At 36.5% G+C, this 23,979-nt stretch overlaps 2 protein-coding genes and 1 long non-coding RNA gene across 8 annotated transcripts in view; 2 read left to right on the top strand and 1 right to left on the bottom strand.

The window, feature by feature from the left end:
- GRIA2 (glutamate ionotropic receptor AMPA type subunit 2) overlaps window positions 1–12,479 on the bottom strand; it is a 164,851-nt gene extending 152,372 nt beyond the window's left edge. For 3 of the 6 annotated variants that reach the window (XR_005215982.1, XM_037830892.1, XM_037830894.1), the window contains exons 1-2: window positions 12,011–12,478; window positions 11,340–11,480 (exon numbers count right to left, since the gene is read on the bottom strand). Coding sequence is in view for 5 of the 6 variants with exons in the window: in XM_037830892.1 (XP_037686820.1) it covers window positions 11,340–11,480; window positions 12,011–12,098 (229 nt within the window). In the remaining variant the exon portion in view is untranslated. Of the gene's footprint in view, window positions 1–11,339; window positions 11,481–12,010 lie in introns of all 6 variants that reach the window. The other 3 variants (XM_037830895.1, XM_037830891.1, XM_037830893.1) reach the window with 3 other exon arrangements.
- Window positions 10,176–23,979, top strand: part of LOC119529969 — a 53,030-nt gene continuing 39,226 nt past the window's right edge. The window contains exon 1 of the long non-coding RNA XR_005215983.1: window positions 10,176–10,324. This is a non-coding gene — a long non-coding RNA (uncharacterized LOC119529969). The remainder of the gene's footprint in view (window positions 10,325–23,979) is intronic.
- On the top strand, window positions 15,711–18,532 carry LOC119529968 (zinc finger Ran-binding domain-containing protein 2-like). Its single transcript, XM_037830897.1, is given in 2 exon segments — window positions 15,711–16,455; window positions 16,458–18,532. Coding segments are annotated over 2 exon segments (963 nt in total). The 5' UTR covers window positions 15,711–15,729; the 3' UTR covers window positions 16,695–18,532.

Genomic DNA, 23,979 nt, shown 5'->3' with positions numbered 1-23,979 from the left:
CTCATTTAATGACTCCAATAATATTATCAAGTATGATGAGGAAACTGAGCCTCAGTCTGCAAAGAGTAAGAAATATGCTTTGCATCATAAAGCTATTAATCATATTCAGATCTAGATTTGCTGATTCCAAAGCCTCTGTTCACTTGCCTGCTTTTCATTTAAATAAATATAATTTAATTAATTAAATCAAATGAAACATTAGGATTCTATAATATGCACAGTTAGACAAAGTGTTGAGATATCTTAATTTTGTGTGCGAAAGATCTACCAGGGATGAAATAGTTCCAACGTAACATCCTGAATTGTTAGCAATATGCAATAAAGGGAAAGATGCAGTACTACATGAGTTTCAGCATCTCAGCTTTTAAAAATCATTCTTATACTTTAAGGCACTAAACATGGCTTTAAGTGATTCATATGTTTACTTTGTTAGTCTCTACTTTGTCACCAAACAGCATATATATTATGCAGGTATGCAAACAGTATAGAATGATTCTAACAAGAAACTAGAAATACATTCTTCTTTGTCTTCTGACTTTCATAGCAAATGTTTATGAAAACATTCCAAAGATCCCAACACCAGGAGTAATAATAAAAGTTAACAAATTTAAGTATACTTATATGCACCAAACACACTACATGGTGTTTATTACTATTATGTATTTTCAAAACAATCCTATACTGTATGATTTCCCTTTTACACAGGTGGAAACTGAGACTTAGAGAGATTAAGCAACTTGCCCAATGTCACACATCGAGTACAGAACCAGAATTCAATTGCAGATGCTGATCCTTAACAAATACCATTTTGTTTCCCAGACATCGGGACTGCAAACTGCAAATAATCAAAGTCTTTGATTTTCATAGATGAAACCCTTGTGCATTCATCATTAACATGACAAACCTTGACTTGCACATGGTCTAAGATATAAAGATGAGGATTTTATCATCTTTGCTCAAAAGGATAAAAGTATAAAGCTCCTTGATATTGCCTCTGAATTGTTGCTTATGTTCTTCTCTATCTGTTAATTAGTAGTAACACTGTAAACTAGTGAAAACTAAAAAACTGGTTAAACAAGTTAAACTATAAATTATGAACGTGCTTGAAGATTGCAGAGTTCAATGTCTCCATTTCATACTTAAACCATAAAAAAGGACCAAAATTCTTCAATTCTTCAAAGACACAAGATAAGACATGACTAAAGCAAATAAAAATAAAATAAAACATATCTCCCAAGAAAATGTAGCAAAGCTACACCTTCCCCAACACCCCTAGAGAGCTCCATTTTCCAAACTCTCTTTGCCAAGGGCTTGCAATAAGGAGAGATGCTGTTTTTTTAAGGGGAACCCTCCACTCACTCTAGAATTGTAGAAGCTATTTCTGTGGTAGCTGTATCAGTGAAAACAGATGAACTTTTAAAATATATGTAATTCATAATAAATAGCTTACATGGATCTCTTGTGGACTTAGTATTGCTAAAATACGTGAAAATATTTGCAAATGTATTGAAAAATTATCATCCAACCTTAAAATCTTTATTTTTCAGAATGAACTACTTGTTATGTTCTATATTTCAGCCTCAAATTTTCCTTTAAATGTTTTTGTGAGTAATTAACCTTAAATGCAAAATATTATATATTGTTTGAAGATTATTATATTTTGTTAAAATTTCTTACAAGATGAGCTAGTATATCTTAAATTATACTTAGGATATTAGAAAACCATTTGTATGGTAAAGAAACAAACATTATCACCAAATAACATAGACTAAAAGGCAGATTTTGGGGTGTTCTACTGAGGTGAGCCTTATCAACATTTTTGAAGCATTTGTTTAGTGGCTACAATGTCTCAGGAGTCAAAGCTGATTATGACACAAACTCTGCCTCCCCATAAAGATCACAGTCCAGTAGTGTGTTCATATTATATATTTTTATCTCCAATGGTTTCTAAAACTTGTCAGTTAATATTTTATCTCATAATTATAAAAGATTTTTTTCTCCTACCCAGGATGATAAATTGCCTTAAATTGGTGTTTTTGCCTAAGAGTGATACATAGTTCTTCCTTTGTGTCTTGATTCTTTCTGGAAATAATAAATAGTTTCTACTTGTCAAAACCACTATTATAAGCTAAGTATAGAATTGCCATATGATCTGGCAATCCTGCTACTAGATACATACCCAGAAGAACTGAAAGTAGGGATGCGAACAGACATTTGCACACTGATTTACATAGTGGCATTGTTCACAATTGCTAAAAGATGTAAGCAACCCAAGTGTCCATCAACCAATGAGTGGCTAAGCAAAATGTGATATATACATACAATGGAACATTATTCAGCAGTAAGAAGGAATGAAGTCCTGAAGCATGCAACAGCATGGATGAACATGGAGGACAATACGTTACGTGAAACAAGTAAGACACAAAAGGACAAATATTGTATGGTCTTACTAAAATGAATGAAGTATAATAAGAAAACTCATCAAGTTAGAATCTAGAATAGGATACCAGGAGACCGAAAAGGAGTGGAGAATGGGAAGCTGATGCTCAATTTGTGCAGAATTTCTATTTAGATTGATTGTAAATGTTTGGAAATGGATAGAGGTGATGGGAGCACATTACTGTGAGTGTAATTAACAGTGCTGAATTATGTGTGTGAATGCAGAATAAAGGGGTAGTTTTAGGTTATGTATGTTATAGAAGGGAAGCTAGAGGATAAAACATGGCACTATATAGCATAGTGAACCCTGTCGTGGATGATGTCTGTGGTGAATAGTACAAATATAAGAATGTTCTTTCATGAACTATAACAAATGTACACCACTGGTACAAGGTGCTAATAATAGGGTGGTATATGGAAAAAATACACCTAATGGAAACTATGGACTATGGTTAGCAGTAGTATTTTAGTATTCTTTAAATATATATAAATCTATAGAGACAGAATTAGATTAGTGGTTATGTAGGGCTGGGGAAGAAAGGATTGAGAGGTGATTGTAAGTTGTATGAGACTTTTCTTTTTGGAATAATGAGAATGTTCTAAAACTGATTATGGTAATGAATACACAACTCTGTGATCATACTAAAAGCCACTGATTGTATACCTTGGATAGATTGCATGGTATGTGAACATATCTCAATATAACTGCTTAAAAACTATGTAGTTGAAATGGATTGACTTTTAAACTCTATTGTTTTTCCCTAGGACTGTTATTACATTTTGCCTCTTTTTAAAAAAAACAACCAGTATTATGATTAGAATTCACTGTTTTATAGCAGTCAGTGGTGTAGAACATTGTCTATACACATGTAAGCTAAACAAACACCAAATTAAGGAGAAGTTTAAGCAAAAAAGAACGAAAAAAGAATACCCAGTTCTAAATTACTACTTCTCTGCCTAGTACAGCAAGTTTTGCTTCCTCTTGGAATCCTTCCATTATTCTCCACAGTCCCCTCCTACACTTTCAGAAAACTGGCAATTTCAACCTTCAATAAAGAAAAAGAAGTATTTTTTCCTCAGCCAGAAAATATTTTTTCAGCATGCCCATTCTATCCTTTTTCTTCATGCATAAGAAATATATGTATATGTGCATAAATATATGTATGTATAGTCAAAATATTTACACATTCTTACTGTAATGGCCTGCATATCGATACTAGAAAAGTTGTGCAATAAATGCTAAATTTAAAACAAAAAGTATTTTAATGCAAAGAATTAATATCAATTGCAAAAGGTTTATGGGCCTAGAAAACATTTTCTTTTATCATATTATGTAACTTGGGTTTTAATTAAATTCATACTGAAGCTAGAAATGATTAGCATGTCATATTCCATTACAGGGATGGAGAATTAACATTTTATTTTAATTATAATATATATCTTATATATAAAATAGTTTATGTATTTCAATAATGAGCACAGAGAATACCTGCTTTATATGGCATAAACTTTTTTATCATTTCCGTCAGTAGGACTGGGAAATTAGAAAGTAGTTTAGACTAAAATATTTGTATTAACGAGGGAACTTCTGAGGTTCAAGAGGTTCACTGAAATTCATTCAGAGTGAAAGTATTACAGGACTATGAAACAAACAAATCCATAGAATGTGTACTTTAAAATTAATTTTACATGAAGGGGAACAAGCCTCATAGAAATAGAGAGTCAAATAATTTTGGACAAACAAAAATTTAGGCATTTCTCAATTCAACCCAACCTGTGCTCCTATTTTAAATACCAGTATAATCAGAAGAAAATATTGAATTAACACAGCATAATCATAAATAAACTACACAAAACTATAATGTAAGTCTCTGAAGAACAAGCCAAGTCTTTAAAACTGAAAAGTATATATGTCATTTGTCTGAGAAATGTCAAGAGGTAAAGAATTAAAACAATCTAAGAAATTGTCTACTCACAAATTCCCTTCTTATAATGAATCCCAGACCTTGCAACCCTATTTGATCTATGCAGCTGAAAACATAAATTTCAAGACTGAATTTTAAAACTCTTTAACCTTAAGCTACAAATTAGCAGTAAGCACTTCTGACCTTTCTTCAGTATTGTATTTATGTATGAAAAATAAAATATATGTTTTTCAACCAAGCCAAGTATCAACAGAATGGAAGTAAGTAAAGAGAAGCTATTGGAAAACAAAACTAAAGATAGACGACACACACACACACACACACACACACACACACACACACGAAAGGAAAGAAAACCAGAAAAAGGCATACATACAAAACACACTAGTAGAAATACCAGAGCAAATGTTTCACTATAATAAACTATACCATAAACTTCTCATTCCCAGACATCTTCTAAAGGAAAAAGCAAAAAAGCATTCTTAGAATTTAGTAGTTTTTATTTGCCCTAAAAGAGTTAACACAGAAAATTGTAGTTCATAATATCCTAGGATGAAAAGGAAAAAAAAACAAAAAACTAAGACTTTTGTGACAGTTCAAGGAATATATACAGTTACATTCTGTGGAATATCTGCAACTAAAATGGAAGCTGCAACAGATCCATAACTGTCAGGGCCTCGTAATGGCAGTCTTGTATTCTAACCAATTCAACAGGGTTTCTATATCATTCTCAAAAGTCGGCCTTTATAAGCCCTTTTTAAAATGTTCATCATATATACAGGGCAAATCACTCTGATATATATATATCAATGTGACTTTCAGGGTAAAGAATAACATTGACTATTTCACTGAATATTTGTAGCTTGTAGATGAAAATGAAAAAAATATATAATACATCTCTGTCTAAATAGGATTTGAGACAGATACTAAGCAAATTATTTCTTCTGAAATTCAAATGCATAGCAAAAACAGGAATTGTTATTTAAAAGACTGTGTTTAATAGATTAACGCCTAATGTGCCTCAATGCACTGGAAACTGAGCTAGGCAGTATGGAGACAACAAAGGCAACTTCAAGAAGGCCATAGTTTACATTCTTCTTGTTAATTTTAATTTTAAAACATGATCATTCTGTAAGTTAAAATCATCAGAAATGACTAAATATTTCTAAATTCAATAATACTGGAAAAGTAATATTTAAGAGGTGTTGGTCTCCTATCAATACCACTGTAAGAACAACATTCATTTTTTTTAATTAGTAGAACCTTCTTTGAAAAACATTTTGACAATTAAAAATTGTTAAATCAGCCATGATTTTCTAATTTTAACTTCGAATTCAACAACTAATTTTCCTGCTGTGCTGAAGAGTCACTGCCATATAACAGGGCCAGCAATTGTTTAGATCTTTAGAGAAAACCTCTGAAATTTTGATGAGAATTACCATAATAAGAGTTAATATTTTTATGTTTTATGGAATCTAGGGAATCTTCAGTGGAATCTGGGGAATCTTCGGTAGAATCTAGTTTAAAAAGAAGAAAGGAAATATAATTTAGCCAGTGGCCATTAACATCTAAATCAAAAGTTTAAATCTAATGCAAGATTTTAGTTTTTAGTGTAATGTACTCTCTGCTCACTTAAAAAACAAACATTTTCTATTTCAATTTAGATTCTGTTTACTATAACAGCATTTGCTCTGCAGATTATTTTTGTTGACTTTTAAAAAAATAAAGAAGAAAAGGAAGAGGCAAAGGAAGAAGAGCAGGAAGGGGAAGAAAAAACACTAATTCTCTCTGCCCTTTTTCACCTTATTCTAAAATTTTCAGGGGTCTAGGAAGTTTGTTAGTTTGCCAAGTGTTATTGGAAGAGATCAGGGAGGATATAAGATTTGGGCATAAATCAGCATCCTCTTGTCATGTCACAGTGGAATGAAATGACCCCAGTGCTCTAAAGGCTTGTTGAAAGGGAGATGCCCTACATCTCTTGAGTCAACAAGTTGGATCTTGCTCAAGACCTCAAATATAAATAGTATAGAAATAAATTCTTACCAATATTAAGCTCCCATAGTTTCATGTGGTAATTTTTATTTAAATGCATAGTTTCTTTCAGTCTAAAATAAAATATTTCAAGCAATGTCATTCTTTGATTTTTCTGTCGAGTACAATCTATCATTTTCCTAATATCTCTTGTGATAAGTGAATTATGAAAGTTTAACTATAAAAAAATTCAATGACAAATTAAATCACATATATGAAGCATTATTCTTTTCTTAAAAATCTACAACTCAATACAACTTAATATTTACAACACCAGATAGTAAGTTATTGTGTTTTGGTACATGTGCTTATGGTTTTTTTCACACCATGAATTCTTATCATTACTCAATAACATTCAAGTTGATTCTGGTTTAATTAAATTTTTTCGTATGTTAAAGATGATTAACTCCAGGTTTCAGTAAACACCTCAACAAAATGATCAAACATGAATGCCCAGTTTTCTATAACTGCTTACAATCTATAATAATAACTATATTTATGTACATTTATAAAACATGGAGTTACACTGATACACACTGCAATAAAGGTTTAATAAATACAAATCTGATGAACACAGATACATAATCTCAGTAATTCATGATTGACATTCAATGACAAGAATTGCACCTCAAAAATGATATCAGAGAACACAATGTTTAAAAGCTGAAACTATATAATTTTAAAATCCTCTCTATTCCAAGAGAATTTACAATATATGCAATTCCTGAATGTCTTTATGAATCAAGTTTATAGAAATATTTAAAAAAGTTAGTAAAATCTAAGGTCTTCATTTTTAAAAGGCATTGGTAGTTATTTTTTCTAACACAGCATTTTAAATGAATTTGTAAATATTAGATGTTATTCATATTTTTTCACTTTCTCTAAATAAATTTGTTTACAATGTTTCAAAAGGTATTCAGTGCGTGCAACAGTTTATGAAAGAACAATATTTTTTCCAACATCTCCATCTGCTGGCTTAGAGAAAAAGTAGATTTTTATATGCTGTTTCTTTAAATTTAATATTTTATAATTTATTTTGTTTTATGTAATTAAAATATAAAAGCTAAATTATGTAAAGATAGACTAGTACATTTCTCAAAGCCATTCAACAAAAGAAACACAGAAGATTTTGAAGAGCAAATTTAACATTTAATATTTTAATCAGAAAACTCCATAGGATCAAAGCTCATGTTTATCACTCTCTTAGTTTTATTTTTAACAAGTTTTAGTAATGCATAAAGCATTATTTTATTTTTTTGGTTTTATGCTTTGTAGTTTCTATTAATGAAGCCTTAGGTTCTGAACGATCTTCAGGAAAAAAATCTTAGGACTATTTCCAACTGAGAAGAAAGGGAAAGAGGAAGGGAAAGAGGGAATGAAGAGGAGGAGGGAGGGAGGGAAGGAAAGAGGGAGGGAAGGGGAAAGAAAGAAAGAAAAAAGAAATTGGAAATCTGTCTTTATTTCCTCAAGTACCCATGGAAACAAATGGGAGCAAATAGGTACTTTCGTTATCCCACTGTGACTGTGAAAGAGAAGGATGTGGGAGTTCAGTGTGATGCATGCAGGCATTTTACCCGGTGCAGAATATAATGACTTCACTTCATTTGCATAACCTTAATCATTCAGTAGCTCTCACTGGATGGTTAAACCAATGTGGATCTTGACATTTCCAGATAAATTACTCCCTCTGAGGAATAAAATTAAATCAGTAAACTAATAACCTTTCTATTTATAAATACTATGTTATTGAGCTGTAAAACTCCATTTTCCTAATATAAAATTTTAAGCTTGGGGGATTGTTGTGGATTAACTAGAAAGAAGAAAAAGCTACTTAATGAACATTGATCGATGATGCATTAAAATGTTATTTTAATAATAGAATTGAGCAGAATTCCTTAAATTTCTGGAGGAAGATAAAAAAAAGCCATTTTGGTCTTAACTATCAATATATTTGATGCTTCCACTTCCACTTCATATAGGAAAGAATTATGGACTTCCCTGACTGGAAAGGTAAGAAAAGAAAGGATAAAAACTGGAATAAAACCTTGAACACACTCATCTTGACAAATTTGACATTAGAGATGTCCATCTATTTCTTGACTGCTGACCAATATTTACATAAGCATCTCTCTCTGAAAACAGTTAAACTAATTATACCTCTTCTATTGTCCTTGGGGAAAAAAAAGGATATAAATACTCCATTTCATTTTTGTAATTTTTGGATTGTATACTTCCTACAGGAATAAAGAAAACGAGTCACGAAAAAGTTTAGTGGCTGCTCAATCAATGAGTCAATGTCAACTCCAGGAGATTCTATACAATGAGCTTCTGAGCTTCTTTTCTGTAATTGTGCCTTACTAGGACTCTTCAGCAGTTAATAAGATCACTTATAACCTGGAAATGCAAATGCCTTGATTCTGGATTCCCATATCCACAATTAAAAAAATAAAACAAACAAACAAAAAAACAACAGCAACAACAAAAAAACTCCTTTCAGTTCCTCAGAGTACTTTGTGTTAGTGTCCTAGATTAATAATCCATTGAGGAGTAGTTATATAATCTGGAGACAGGCATATTTTACTTTCAGATTAACTTTTCAAGAAAAACAAAAAATCCTGAGCACATGAAATCTGTGCAACATGAAGATTTGCAGAAATTCCCAGCACTCTGGTTAAATTAATAAAGTGGTATAGTTTCTAATTAAACAAATCCATGTGCTGTCTACAGAGATGTGCTCATTCTGTGAGCATTCACTGAATGTTATAAACACTTAACATCTGCATATCTTATTTCAATAAAATTAATATTAAAATTAAATCTATTCACAAATATTGACACAGAGGACGTGAACAAGTTGCCTAACCAAAACTAGCCACAATCTTTTATCTTTGCAAGGCCCCAATATAGTCATTCAAGATTTGTTGGTAGCAAGGAATATTCATTTTGTTGAATGTATGTATCTGTTATTTTTTCAGGAAGTTTCTCTTATAATCTTCACCAAATGAGTGAACTTCTCAATCACTGACCATATTCAAAAACACAGCTGTCAAATATCTTCACTTTACTTTTTAAATCTACATAATTCCTATACCCATGGAGGTGTCTTTCCATAGGATTTAGCACTTTCCAAAGCATTTTCACACAATATATAAAGGCATACAGTTATGCCTATACTTAGCACAGTTTTGCATGTCAAACTTAATCAGGGAAAAAATGGAGATCTTTTAATATCAAGTAAATAGTCTAAATCAGGTAGATAAATAGGTCAAGCATAAGAGGCTTCAAAACTTAATTTACAGCTGTTTGTATATTTGTATGTGTTAAAATTTTCCAAGAGGTTGTTCTATGGGCATTGCAAAAGCTGCAAATCCTGTTTAAAGGGCTCTATCTCCCTCTCCCTCTCCTTCTCTTTTTCCAGTTTCTTTTCTCATTTGGCACCAACATTTGAAGAAAATATATAGGACTGGAACCTTCATACATCAATTCTTCTTAATCAATTGAATGCTAGGCATCTATAGGATCACAGTACTGTCCCTGTTCTATCAAAGAAAATTGTTTCATTTCTTCATTCATCCGGGTGACAGCAGTTTGACGATATTCCAGACTATTATAATCAAGCTCAACTATCGAATATATGATTAAGGCATAATATGGTGAAGGGGGATGGCTACCAATCGTTTGTCTAATGTGCAGTTGGGCTTTTCCTGTGGTAATTTTCCGCTAACTCCTTTACACTGTAGCCAAAGTGGGGGCGAGCCATCTGCAAATTCTCCCCAAACTGTTAACTATGAAGTAAATCTGCGAACATCACAGCAGGAAAGAATAGCCCCAGCCCAGGCGGCAGGAAATGATGGCAGCTGCTGGGAAGGGGGCAGGTACAGTGGCGGCGGCTGCACTGCCCACGCGGGAGCGGTGAAAGGAGCGCCCAGGTAAGGGCCGACTAACCTTTCCATTGAACCTTCAGACGCCTGGTTGCTAGGTTTCTGTTACTTTATCTGAGGTACTGATAGAGCTTTATCACACTGTGCGAACTGTTAGGGCTAATATGGAGAACTGCAAAGACTAAAATGGCTGATCAGCGACTTCTCCTTCAGATTTTCAAACTCGTCCGAATCCAATTGCTCTCGGGTCCTTCGCCTCTCGCAGCCTTCGCTGGATCCCCGCTACCTGAGAACAAAGCGCTGCCGGCATGCAAGCTGACCGCGGCGCCAGTGGCAAAATCGCGCTTTTAAAGTTAGCTGAAGCTCAATTGAGCAAGGAAAAATTGACAGCGCATCCCACCACCACCCGGTCCTGGCTGGGCCTGCGTCAGCCTCGCTGCCTGCCGCGCCGCGCCCCTCGGGTGGGCGTTATGTAACAACACGGAGCGCAATTCCAGATCCATTTTAACAGGGGCCTCTCGAGGGCCTTAGGGTGAGCCTGAATTGGGGCTGCGGATCTAAGCCGGAGGCCCAGGAGCGGGCTGCAGCTTACCCGGCAGGCGGCCGAGCTCCGGCAGTCCCCTGGGGGATCTGTCCTACAGCCCGACTGCGCGCTCTGGGGAACAGCATGTTCTCTGTGGGCAGTGTGCCCACCGGCGCGCAAAGGGGGTGGGGAGGGGAGGCGGGGAGTGCTTCTTTAGGAGCACTAAGGATGAGTGAGGAGCTCCTGAACCTAAGAAAGTAACCCCCTCCTCTACAACCCCCACCCCAGTTCCCTAATGCGCACACTCTTCAATGCCTCTCGCCCCCTTTTCGACTCCCCTCCCCCAGCCAGCAGGGGTCCCCGAGATTGCAGCCACCTTTTCCCTACGCTGTCACATGCACGCGCGTGTGCAATCACACCCACACACTAACACACACACTGACATACACACACAAACATGCGCGCACACACATATCACGCAGCACTCAACACTGGCTTTCCGCGTGCGGCACCGGAAGGGCATGGTTATTCTTTACTTACAAGCATTGGTGACTGCGAAGCTGTTTGCTACCTCCAAATTGTCGATGTGGGGTGTCAGTCTGAACTCTGAAGTGGAAAACTGAACCATCCCTACCCGAAATGCACTGTATTCCTGGTCGGCGCCCCTCGGAAATAGTCCCCCTGCAAAGAACAAACACCAAGCACGAGAAGAGGGTCAGTGCCCAGGAGGGAAACAAGAGAAAACCGCTAGCGTCCAGCAGCCCAGGGGTCTGTTATTTACGCTAACAAGCCGAATAAACAGGGGACTCGGGTAGTGGGTTTCGAACGTCCAAACCGTAGCTAAGGGGTCGGTACATGATGAGAGTCTGAGGGGCAAGATAGATGGACAGAGACGTTCGCCTTTCCTCGTAGTTGTAGTCTTTGCATTTAGACCCGTAGAGAATCTGAACAAATGTGAAAATGCTGTTAAGAAAGAATTAATAAAATATGGGGGTCAGAAATGAGAAGACCTTTTCTTCCATGTAGCAAAGGCATAGCCTTTTTCCTTCGCTTCATCCAAAGAAAAATCATGTACATTCTAGGCAGTTTAAATCTGGAATGCAGTCAAGGTATGACATAAGTCTACATGACATGAATTAATTTGTCCACTGTGAACAAAGATTACCACCAAATTATACACAATTAAAAAGCATAGCACAAAGGATACCTACCTATCTGTATGCTGTTAGAAGAGACACCAAAAATGAGTCCCCAAAAAACAGGAGAAAGGAGAACAGAAATATGCATAATCTTTTGCATTTCCAAGAAAAGTAGAGCATCCACCAAACACCTTTTTTTTTCCTTTTTAAAATCCTTTTCCTTCTCTTTCTTCTTTGGCCGTTATTCTCAGCAAATTAGATCCTCTGCATTTTGAGAGAGCAATATAGCAGCAAGCTGCTAAAAACCTGGAGTGGAAGCAGAAGAAGCCCTTTTCCCAGGTCCTGTTCCTGACGGCTGCTGCCCTGCGCCCAGTCCCAGCGCCCGAAGTCCGGAGGACTGGCTGGATGCAGTTTTCAGCGGTGCTGTCGCTGTGATACCAGTGTCTCGGAATATTCAGCACCCTCCCATGCACTCACACACTCACCCTCTCTTGCGCTCTCTTCTCCCTCTCTCCTCTCTCTCACACACCCGCGCGCGCGCACACACACACACACATACACATACCACACATACAGGCAAGTCACAGAGAGGGGTAGGAAGTCCCGGGCGCGCGTGCGCGACTCGCGGCAGACAGCGGGCGCGCGTGCTCCCCCTCCCCCGCCCTGCACCCCGGGCCCCGCACCGCCCTGGAAGTGGGGCGTGCGCCGCGTTGGGGCAGCGCAGCTGAGAGCCGGACAGCCACCGTCCTTCGGCGAGACCGCGACAACCACCGTGCCCCCTGAGCGCCTCTGCCGTTCAGCACCGAGGACAGTTCCCAGATTCTAACCCCGCGCTACTTTTGCGCCGCTGCTGCCGCGGAGATGCTCCAGACCTGGACCAAATGCAGCAAAGCTGATTTCCGGCTGCTGTGCAGGAGAAGCCGAATTACTAACTGTTGTTGGCTGTGGAGCATTCTTTCCACCGGCCCTGCTGTTTCACGTCAAAAGTAATTTTGATTTTCATTTTCCATCTTCTGTGAAAATCCATCTAGTAGTATAGAAATGCTGCCATCCACTCTACCTAACCCAGCCAAAAACAAGCAAGCAAACAAAATACCTATCAAAGAAGTATCCCAAAATTGTGAACTTCAGCTTCATATGCTGTAACCAGGATTCAGGCAACAACCAAAATTCTATCTTTGAGGGCTTTAACCGCATAGGAGGGGATGATTCAATCTTTGAAATATTTTACATGGAAGTCCCATCTTTAGAATGCATTCCACGAGGGCTGTGATGCGTACTTGTCCAGCCACATTGCGTGCGGGTTTCTCGCGCTGCATTCACTGCTGACTCCCATTGTGGAGACTTGTAAACGTGGCTTCTTAGAAGCCCTTTCTTTATAGGGATTGAAAGCAGTAGACTCCGTTTCAGGAAAAGCTCGTAGGAGGAAAAGATTAGAAGAAAGAGCAAGGATAGAAAACCTGCAGAATCTTTTTCAGAGTCTTAGTTAGAAATCGGACACCCCATGGCATTTTGGCCATGAGTTTTAAAAAATCACTCCAAGAAAGAAAGCTCCCTCACCACTTCGAACCCACGAGCTCAATACTACTAGGAATGAAAGATAAGGTTAAGGATCAAACAACAATAAAAAATTTTCCTTCCTTTTGTGGGAAAGGAGTTGGTGGAGAGGATCGAAGATTGGACTTCCCCCATGGAATGTATGCACTTCACACTGCTTGCAAAGGAGATTCCTGGGGACCTGCTATCCAATTTATTTTGTGTCTCAGAAATCCCTCCAAGTTTTATGGCTTTTGTGGTTTAAACAAAGAAATGAAGGAAGATTGAGTGCAAAGGATTATTTTAAGGAATCTACAATATTAAAGACAGAACATGCTACTACTCCAAGAATGCCGAGGCTTAGTCTACTGCATTGCCTTCCAGCGCAACTGTCACTTAATAGCCCACCTTCAGCCACTTTGCTGCCTGTATTATGTCAGAATTGCCCCTTTATTACTCTGCCTCAATTTCCCCATATTAAAAATGAGAAGGATGATCAAGATGACCTCTATACCTCTAAAACCCTGTAATCCTGTGATTTCATGTTATGGCCTTCCTCTTTTTTGGTTGTGGAAATATAGTCCTACAGCAAGAAGTGAAAATACCCTTAATCTATTTCTCAGCTTATATGCTATAGATAAATTTTATCACCAAGAATTTATTTTAGTCCTTTATGTTCCACACTATATATAAAGCAGGTCACATGAGTCAAAATAAATTTCACCTTTTAAAAATTAAATAAGAATAAAAAATAACAGGGGAATAAATGAATACATATTTTCAAAATAAAAATAAAAATAAATAAATCTTATCTATTTCATGACTATTCGTGATGCAAGGTACAAAAAATTGATTTGAAATTATTTCTTCTTTGAAATTAAAAAAAATTCTAAAAGAATTAATAACCAAGGCTGGGCAAAATGAAAAATACTTCATGAGTCATCTTCTTTTTAATTCCCTCCATTCAATTTTTTCCACAAGAAAAACTTCAATTTCATACAAGCAACTTGGAATGAAAGAAAGAGACTGAGAGAGAGACAGAAAAAGAAACGGAGAACATTTTAAATGTGGGTCGATGTAAATTGAGTTAAAAAATATAGAGGACATTTCAAAAACTATTTTTATCTTGAGTTATTTCAAAGTCAAGGACAGAAGTGAACCCAAAACTAACTGAATTGAATTCTATTTAAAACAAATGATATAAAATATGAATTTGCTGAATCATAGAGCATTTTACCTAGTAAATAAGAACTCAAGGCAAATATTAGTATCTAGTGATCAATTATAATTCATATATATGGTGGAACTAAAACTTTTAGTAGACATTATTTGTAATTCAACTACTATTCTGTTAATGAGTCTTTCATAAGGTATGCATCTTTTGTGTAAATGGAAACTTATCTCCCACAATATTACGATTATTGTATTAATGTTATCATTAATAAAACTTTTCAAAATCACTATAACCTTCAAATAATATAAATTCTTCAAGTACAGACTACTGGCAATTTAAGTATAATAAATTTAAATTGACCAAAGCAAATGAGTTATACAAATAGATGGAAAAATACTGAAATTTATGTTTTGTGTATCTAGAGCTTTATTTTAATACCAAGAAACCTCATCTTTCAAGAATACGTATCTCAAATTGATGAATTATAAAATCAAATTTGTTAATTGCAAAACTCCTAGGACCTCAGTTGTTTAGTTTGCTCCAAGAAACAGAGTTTGCTATTTCCTGCCCTCTGCTGTTCAATTCTGGAAATTATCTAAAACATCAGTGTTGTTTCTGAAGCAAGGATGACAAGTTACAGAAAAAAATAAAAGGAATAAAAAATAATATCCTTACCATCTTTTGATTATTTTGGGGTTGGCTGATTGTTGTTGCTGTTGTTATTGTGTTGTGTGTGTGAGTGTGTGTTTAAATTATGAAGATAATTTTTAACATCAAGGCTAAAAATAAGTATAATATGCAAAATTTGAATTTCTCCTTTAGTCTGACTTTGTTTAATTTAGGAAACAATTATTTTTCTTTCAAATTTGCTTTAAAGTGTTTAAGAATTTTAAGTATAGTTACTCATTGTGCATACTTTTAAGTTGTATTCCATAATGAAAAAGTTTTGCATAAAGGAAAGTCACTGTGAGGGGGTGTGGTGTGAGATAATTTTGAAATGATAGGCAAAGCAAATTTTAGCTGGCCTTATTGTTAAAATTGAATTATAAAAGTATCGGCTGTGGTGGTTGCGGCGGCCAAGATGTCGACCAAGAATTTCCGAGTCAGTGACGGAGACTGGATATGTCCTGACAAGAAATGTGGAAATGTAAACTTTGCTAGAAGAACCAGCTGTAATCGGTGTGGTCGGGAGAAAACAACTGAGGCCAAGATGATGAAAGCTGGAGGCACTGAAATAGGAAAGACACTTGCAGAAAAGAGCCGAGGCCTATTTAGTGCTAATGACTGGCAGTGTAAAACTTGCAGTAATGTGAATTGGGCCAGAAGATCAGAATGTAACATGTGCAATACTCCAAAGTATGCTAAGTTAGAAGAAAGAACAGGATATGGTGGTGGTTTTAATGAAAGAGAAGATGTTGAATATATAGAAAGAGAAGAATCTGATGGTGAATATGATGAGTTTGGACGTAAAAAGAAAAAATACAGAGGGAAAGCAGTTGGTCCTGCATCCATTTTAAAGGAAGTTGAAGATAAAGAATCAGAGGGAGAAGAAGAGGATGAGGATGAAGATCTTTCTAAATATAAATTAGATGAGGATGAGGATGAAGATGATGCCGATCTCTCAAAATATAATCTTGATGCCAGTGAAGAAGAAGATACTAATAAAAAGAAATCCAATAGACAGAGTCGCTCAAAGTCTCGATCTTCACATTCACGATCTTCATCACGCTCATCCTCCCCCTCAAGTTCAAGGTCTAGGTCCAGGTCCCGTTCAAGAAGTTCTTCCAGTTCGCAGTCAAAATCTCAAGTTCCAGTTCCAGAGAACGTTTGAGATCTCGTGGGTCGAAATCAAGATCCAGCTCCAGGTCCCACAGGGGCTCTTCTTCCCCACGAAAAAAATCTTATTCAAGTTCATCATCTTCTCCTGAGAGGAACAGAAAGAGAAGTCGTTCTAGATCTTCTTCATCTGGTGATCGCAAAAAAAGACGAACAAGATCACGGTCACCCGAAAGCCAGGTGATTGGTGAAAACACTAAACAACTCTGAGCCCAGGGCCAACCCCTACGGAACACCACTGCTTTACCCAGGCACCACAGGTCATCTTCTGGATCATCTCATTCTGGTTCCCGTTCAAGTTCAAAAAAGAAATAATGTATTAAAATTTACATCTTAAAAGAAAATATATTCAGTACAGTGCATGAAGCATATTTTTTATGAAGTTGGTGTCTTACTGGTCAGAAGTGCTAAGTCTACTAGTAGAGGTGCATGCCTTTCATTGCTTTTTGGAACAATACATCTGTGTTTGTGAAATTAAAAGTAAATAGCATTTTAAGCCATAATGTCCCAAAATAGATGCTACGCTGCATTCATTATTTAAAAGCATTTTTTTGCTTTATATAAAACCATTTCTGCCATAACAAATACTTTATTTCCTAATTTGAGCTGTTTGTATTCCAAAATATGTCTTGTCTTTTGACTAAGACAGGATTGTCAATTTGCCTGAACTTTAGGCATGGAGGGAAGAACTATGGTAAACTAGTTGGAAACAAGCTATTTATGTTAGTTTGGGAAAAGAAGTTAACCTGTTTAGATTAACCTATGTCAAAGTGACTCGTACCAGAAGAAGTTAAACTTAGTTGTAAAACAGTCAACTGGAACTGCTTTATTTTGAAAGTCCCTTTGCTTAGGGTTCCTTAGAATCATTAACTCTTTTTTTCAGGTTTGCTTTTTGTACCACCATATTTACTGTAAAAGAATCTTGTGAATTGTAGGAGAAAGGTATTACTCATTTCTCTTTTACTGAAATGGGGTTAAGAAGAAAATCTAACAGTTTGTCTCTTCTCTGTTGATATGGTTGGCTGCTAAGAAAAACATCTTCAAAATGTTTGGTTGTCTTAATGTTTTAAGAAGTTTTGTGTGATATATTTCAAAATCTGGTTGTATATGAGAGGTTAAAAAAGGCCAAATCATAGTTGTTAATGAGAAGCAAATTGAAGAGAGCTTCTGAAGTGTACTTCTCTTGGGATGAAAGGCCAACCAAGACATTGTGAATTTAAGTGAACATTTATCTTGAGATATTTAACTTTAAACATTTTGCATAAAATTTTCTCCTGAAGTGCAAATGAATACTTGTTTCTACATGATGTAAACAGAAATCATTACTGTTCCCATTCACTTGAAGGTTCTTATGGCTTAAAATGCTTTGGGAATTTGTTTTATTTCTCAAAATCTGGTCACTTGAGCTCCATTTTGTCTTCTGGTTTAAAAATAAAAAGGTTTCTCTTAACAGTATCTTCAGTGACAATGCAAGGTAAGTATATTAAGGGAAATCATCAGTTGTGCTTTAGGGCTTTTTTTGTCAAAGGGTATGGATTTTTTGTTTTTTTCCCTTTAACTTTAATGTCTGCTGCAATTTAAATAAAAATTAAAACATTTTAGGATACTTAATAGATAGACCAAACAAAATTATATTTGTTTTTAATTTTAAAATGAGTGTTTTTCTCTTCAGCTGATCTAAAGGTGAAAACAAAATATCTTATGTAGAAATATTTTGATAATATTTTTACAATGAACTGCCCCATGTTTTTTTACGTATTATTTTCTTTGCTACATTTACTGTAGGTTGCACAAGAACTTATACTCTTTTAATTGTGCCTCAGACTTCTTGAAAGTCCACCTTCTAAATAGCCCAGATCAGATGATCTTCTAGATTTTATATGTTACCATTTGTTTATTCTTGTGCTTTTCTGTGTTTAAAACTTTGGCTGTACTAAGCAAGTGCAAGGTTATAAATTTAGCTTATAGTAGTTTACAATTTGAATGATTATGATTTCATTTGGTTTAAACTGTACTAGTTCATTTCATAAGGAAATGATACTGTAGACAAATGTAAATAAAGCCTGTGAGTCAAGCAAAAAAAAAAAAAAAAAAAAAAAAAAGTATCATAGCTCCTACTGATGGAATCTAACCAAAGTTGAAATTGCTATTCCCCTTTCTATTGATCCCCTGGAACTCTGAAAATGTAGTGTATCTGAAAGTCTTGGATGTAACTCAGCATTAGAGAGGAAGGAGAGTCCATAGAAGTTTCAGCAGAAGATGGGAAAGGTAGTAGTTCCTGTAAAAGGAACCCAGGTTCCAAGAAGGAGTCTCTATTGACTGAAAGAGTAGAAGAGAAAATAGAGAGGAAAACAGGAGGATTTTAATCACTCATGGCTATAAATAGAAAGGGGAATTCTAGGGAATTTTAATTCTATAATTAAGGTAATGAATAATTAAAATATAAAAAAGTTCAAATTAAAACAATACTGATCACATTTTTCTTTTTGAGGTAGCAAAATTTTAAATCACTGATTGAATAAAGTCAATTACATAACCACAAAATATATAAAAATCTAGACTTTGTAAGTTGCTTTATGAATTTAAAATAAAGACCATAAATGGGAAAAAAAATACTCAGAGTTTTCATTTCAAGTTGATGAGGGAATGTTTTCTTTTCCTGGCTGCTAAATCAAATTCCATTCTATGGGTTGGTTTAAATAATGGGAATTTATTAGCTCATGGTTTTGAGGTTAGCAGAAGTCCAAAATCAAGGTGTCATCAAGACGATGCTTTCTTCCAGAAGAAGAACCTTGTGGGGTTCGCTGCCAGCAATCCTTGTCCTTGGCATTTGTCACATGGCAATGTCCATGGTAACCTCTCCCAACTCCTCCTTTTTCTTCCAGGTTCCAGTGACATCCAGCTTCTGTGTGACTTTTTTCTCTATCTGTGAACTTCCCCATAAGGCCTTCAGTAATAGGATTAAGACCAACCTGATTGGACTGGGCCACACCTTAACTGAAGTAAACTCATCTAAAGGTCCTATTTATAAGAATTCACACCCACAGGAAGGGATTGTAGTTAAGAACATGTTTTTCTAAGGCACATAGCTCCATACCACCACAGAGGCTTTCATTATACAATATGGAATTTAATAATTTTTTCCTATAGATAGCAATCCTGTTCTAGAAGTACTTATAGGAGCTCATAGTCTTTGATTAATTAATTCATTCAACAAACATTTATTAAGATACTACTGTATTCCAGGTACTTTACACTGAGTCTGCTGCTGAGGGAAAAGGTATCATTTAGAATTCATTTCGAGAATCATTTTTCTGTGGTGTTTCATAAGAGAGTTACTAGTTCTTGAAAAAGTCAGTTGAAACAAAGAATCTATAAAAGAAAAGAAATAAACATACCTTTAAAATCCTGCTTTAACTTAATCCTGATAAATGTACAAATATTTTCCACTCTTTTGATGTGGGACCAAGGCCATGACCTTGAACATGACTGTACTGAATAGTTTCCCAGTTCAGTCTCTTTAAAGCGGAACAAGAACTTGTATAGTTCTGAAACAACCTGAATATGAAATCATTTTCTATTTTAAAGATTTTTGTAGTATTTTACAATAGTCTTACTCACACTGAACTGAATAACAGTTTGTACCTACTTGAATTACTGATCCTTTCTAGAACATTCAACATCATTTTCAAAAATTCCCTTTTCACATGTTATCAATTTACTTAGTATTTTATTAAATTACATAATCCCAATATCAAATTCAACTGTCATAAAAGGTTTTTTAATTCACTTTAACTCAATGGGTAAGAGCAGAAATTGGAAGAGGAGGCTGCTAGCAAAATTATTCAGCAGGCCTCCATTGGTGTTTTTAAGGTAGTACAACAGGAATAAAAGGGGAGAAAAGAAACAAATAAATAACATAAAACATAGCTGCTACAGTATCTACTTTTTAAATGGTCATAAGACTTAGATTGGTAATGTTAGCCACCTTTTTCAAACAATCCTTCCATATCCACATAACTTGTCAGCACCTTATCTAGATAGGGTTCTTTACTTGGTGGGTGTGGCTCGACCTTTCATTCCTTCAGGATCAGAGTCTTCGGTGCTTTTGTTATCATTGGGTTACTATAGTTGTTTTTGTTTTTTTTTGTTTTGACTGAACATTGGGCAAGGGAATATTAAGAGTTATGCACTGAGTATTGGCTCCTCAGGTTCCAAACCTAGTCCTCTTCTCCACTTCTGAATAGCAGATCATACCTCTCCTTCCCCTCAGTAATTAGGATCAATCACATGAACAAGAGAGAGACACTTATCTAACTCGTTGGTTCAGCAACAAAGGAAGCACAAAATGGCTAAAGAAAAATCTCAGCTTCCAAAGCATCTGGAGCATTGCCACGGCCGTATTTCCTGACAGAAGCAGTCGTTCTTTGAGAAATAGAACACCCAAACCAACCATAACCAGGGATGCGGGATCAGGAAGCAAAAATTCATCGGGTAGGTTTGTTTTAGTTTTTCAGCTGCTAAAACAAATGCCACACAATGGGTTAGCTTAAACAACCGAAACTTGCTAGCTCATGGTTTTGAGGTTAGACATCTAAAATCAAGGCATCAGGAAGGCAGTGCTTCCTCCCAGAAGACTGTGGCGTTCCGGAGATGTCTGCTGGCAATCCTTGGTCCTTGGCCTTCCTGTCACATGGGCTGTCTTCTTTCTCCTCTGGGTTCCACTAGCTTATGTCTGCTCCCCATGGCTTCTCCTTCTGTGTACAATTTCCTTTGCTTAAAAGGGCTTCAGCCATATTAGGTTAAGACCCATCCTCATTCTGTTTGAGCACACCTTAACTAATAACATCATCAAAGGACTTATTTACAATTGGGTTCACACCAACAGGACAGGTGTTGGAACCTGATCATGCCTTTTGTGGGGAGCATGATTCATTCTCCAACAGTCCACTCTCTGGACCCCAAAAAGACATGTTCCTCCCACACAAAAATTACATTAATTCCATTACAACATCCCAAAAGTCTTAAGTCATTTCAGTAACAACGCTAAGTACAAAGTATCATGATAATCAGTTATAGGTGTGGTCCAGCCTGGGGCAAAATTTCTCTGTCTGTGGCCCTGTGAAATCTAGAAAACAAGCTATATGCTTCCAATATACAATGGTAGGACAAGCATAGGGTAAACATTACCATTCCAAAATCAAGAAATTGGAAAAAATAAGCATAGTTTATTGGTCCTAAAAAAGTAAAAAATCCTTTAGGGCAATCTCCATTAGATTTCAAGGTCTGACAGTTATTTGTGCCTTGATTCTTTGTCCTTAAGTTCTGATGGAGTGGTAGCCCCACCCCTGCCAAGCACTTGCACAACAATGTGCTCCAGGAATACTACCATTGTGAGCCTCACCCTCTCTGATCATCAGGATGGTGGACTGTCTCTCTGCAAACACCGGGTACAGTTTCCACCATCTCTGAACATTGGGGTGGTACCACTTGCCCTAAAAATGGGGTGCAAGGCCCACTTCCTCCAAGTGATGGGGTGAACCTGCCCTTTCCATACATTTCTGTGGGCCTGATCTCTTGGCCCAAGGAGATCCATGAGCTCATACCATGGCTTCCATGATACACCCTTGAAGTAATTCTTCCTTCATTTTGTCCCTTTTCTGTCCCTTTCAAGCACAACTCCTATCCTTTCAAATTTCGCAGAAAACCTTGCCAACTTTTCATGCAGTTTCAGGGGTCTAAATCATCAGATATTGGAACTTTTCACAGATCCTTCACAGATAACTACATTTCCAATCCTGAGTACCACTAGATTAGCTGACTGTATCCATTTTCAGCCACACTTTCTTTATCAATGGATTGTTTAGTTAAGCCTTCCAATGGAAACCTATTCTCTGGGGAGTCACTTTCTGAAAGCTCAGGCAGTTCCCTGATAGAGCCATTTCAAGCCCTATTCTCAGAGCACAATATCTGGATAGGCTGATAATTTTCTGAATCATCAGTTGCTGGTTTCTTACAGTTTATCTCTTTCCACTCTCATTTCACTATAAGCAGCAAGGAGAAGTTGGGCTGCACTTTCCACACTTAACTTGGAAATCTCCTGAGCTAAATATCCAAGGCCATTACTTTCAAGTTCCGCCTTCCATCCAACATCAGAACACAATTAAGCCAAATTCCCTACCACATTATAACAAGGATTGCCTATCCTCCAGTTTCCAATCACGCATTCATCATTTCCTTCTAAGGCCTCACCTGAAGTATCTTTAATGTCTGTATTTCTACCAACAGCCTCTTCTAAGCAATCTAAGCTTTTTCTATCAAGCACCTCACAATTCTTCCAGCCTCTATCCAATACTTATTTCCAAAGCTGTTTCCACATTTTTAGGTATTTACAATAGCAGCACCTTACTTTTGGTACCAAAAATTATTCCCTAGCTTCTAAAACAAATACCATACAATGGGTTGACTTAAACGATGGGGATTTATTGACTCACAGTCTGGAAGCTAGGAGAAATAAAAAAAAATCTAGGCATTGGCAAGATCATGCTTTCTTCCCAAGGACTGTGGTATTCTGGGGCTGACTGTTGGTGGCAGTCCTTGGTCTTTGGCTTTTCCATCACGTGTCAATGTACATGGTGGTGTCTTCTTTCTCTTCTAGGTTCCACTGAATTCCAGCTTCTGACTCCTCCCCATGGCTTTTCCCTCTGCATCTTTTTTCTTTTTTCTTATAAAGGCTTTGCTCATATTAGATTAAGGCCCACCCTCATTCAGCTCGGGCACACCTTAATACACAGCATCTTGAGAGGTCCTATTGACAAATGGGTTCACAACTATAGGACCAGAGGTTGGGAACTGAACATATCTTTTGTGGGGAGCATGATTCAATCCCCAACCTGGTTCTTATGACAGTTAGTGGTTCTACTCCCCTTTCACCTTTTAGTTCCCAGAAGTGTCACAATCTGGCTATGAGAAAGACAGCATCATATATTGGCCAATTATTTAAAGCCATGTATTTCCTTCATTTTGCATGCTTTTACCTCATCCTTTCAGAGTTTTATCTCTAAGTTGTTATCAACACTAAGTGTTCAGCGGCCCTTCCACCATTCTACAAAGCCAGTTTCTTCAGAGTGATAGAACACATAACAAGACCAGTGAATATTGACAGCATAAACCCATTGCTACTTTTCCTTTACCATAAACTGTGTACCCTGATGGGAAGTAATGTTGTGTGGGATTCTGTGGTGATAGAGAAAACATTCTATTGGTCCATTAATGATAGTACTGCAAGAACTACTGAGCACAAGAAAGGCAAATCCACATCCCAAATATGTGTCTACCCTGTGAGAACCAAGCACACCAAATTGTCCAGGTAGCCAATTGTTTACCCCCAGGAAATGGTTGGCCTCTGGCTTTTGATGGATTGGGTACTCAGCAGGGGCCACTGCCAACAGCCTTAATGAGGAGAACAACTGTTTAATGTCATGCCTAGCTTCTA

The sequence above is a fragment of the Choloepus didactylus genome, chromosome 3, assembly GCF_015220235.1.
Source record: "Choloepus didactylus isolate mChoDid1 chromosome 3, mChoDid1.pri, whole genome shotgun sequence".
Taxonomy (NCBI): Eukaryota; Metazoa; Chordata; class Mammalia; order Pilosa; family Megalonychidae; genus Choloepus; species Choloepus didactylus.
Note: the sequence above shows the minus strand (reverse complement) of the source record. Positions and strands in the feature narration are given on the sequence as shown.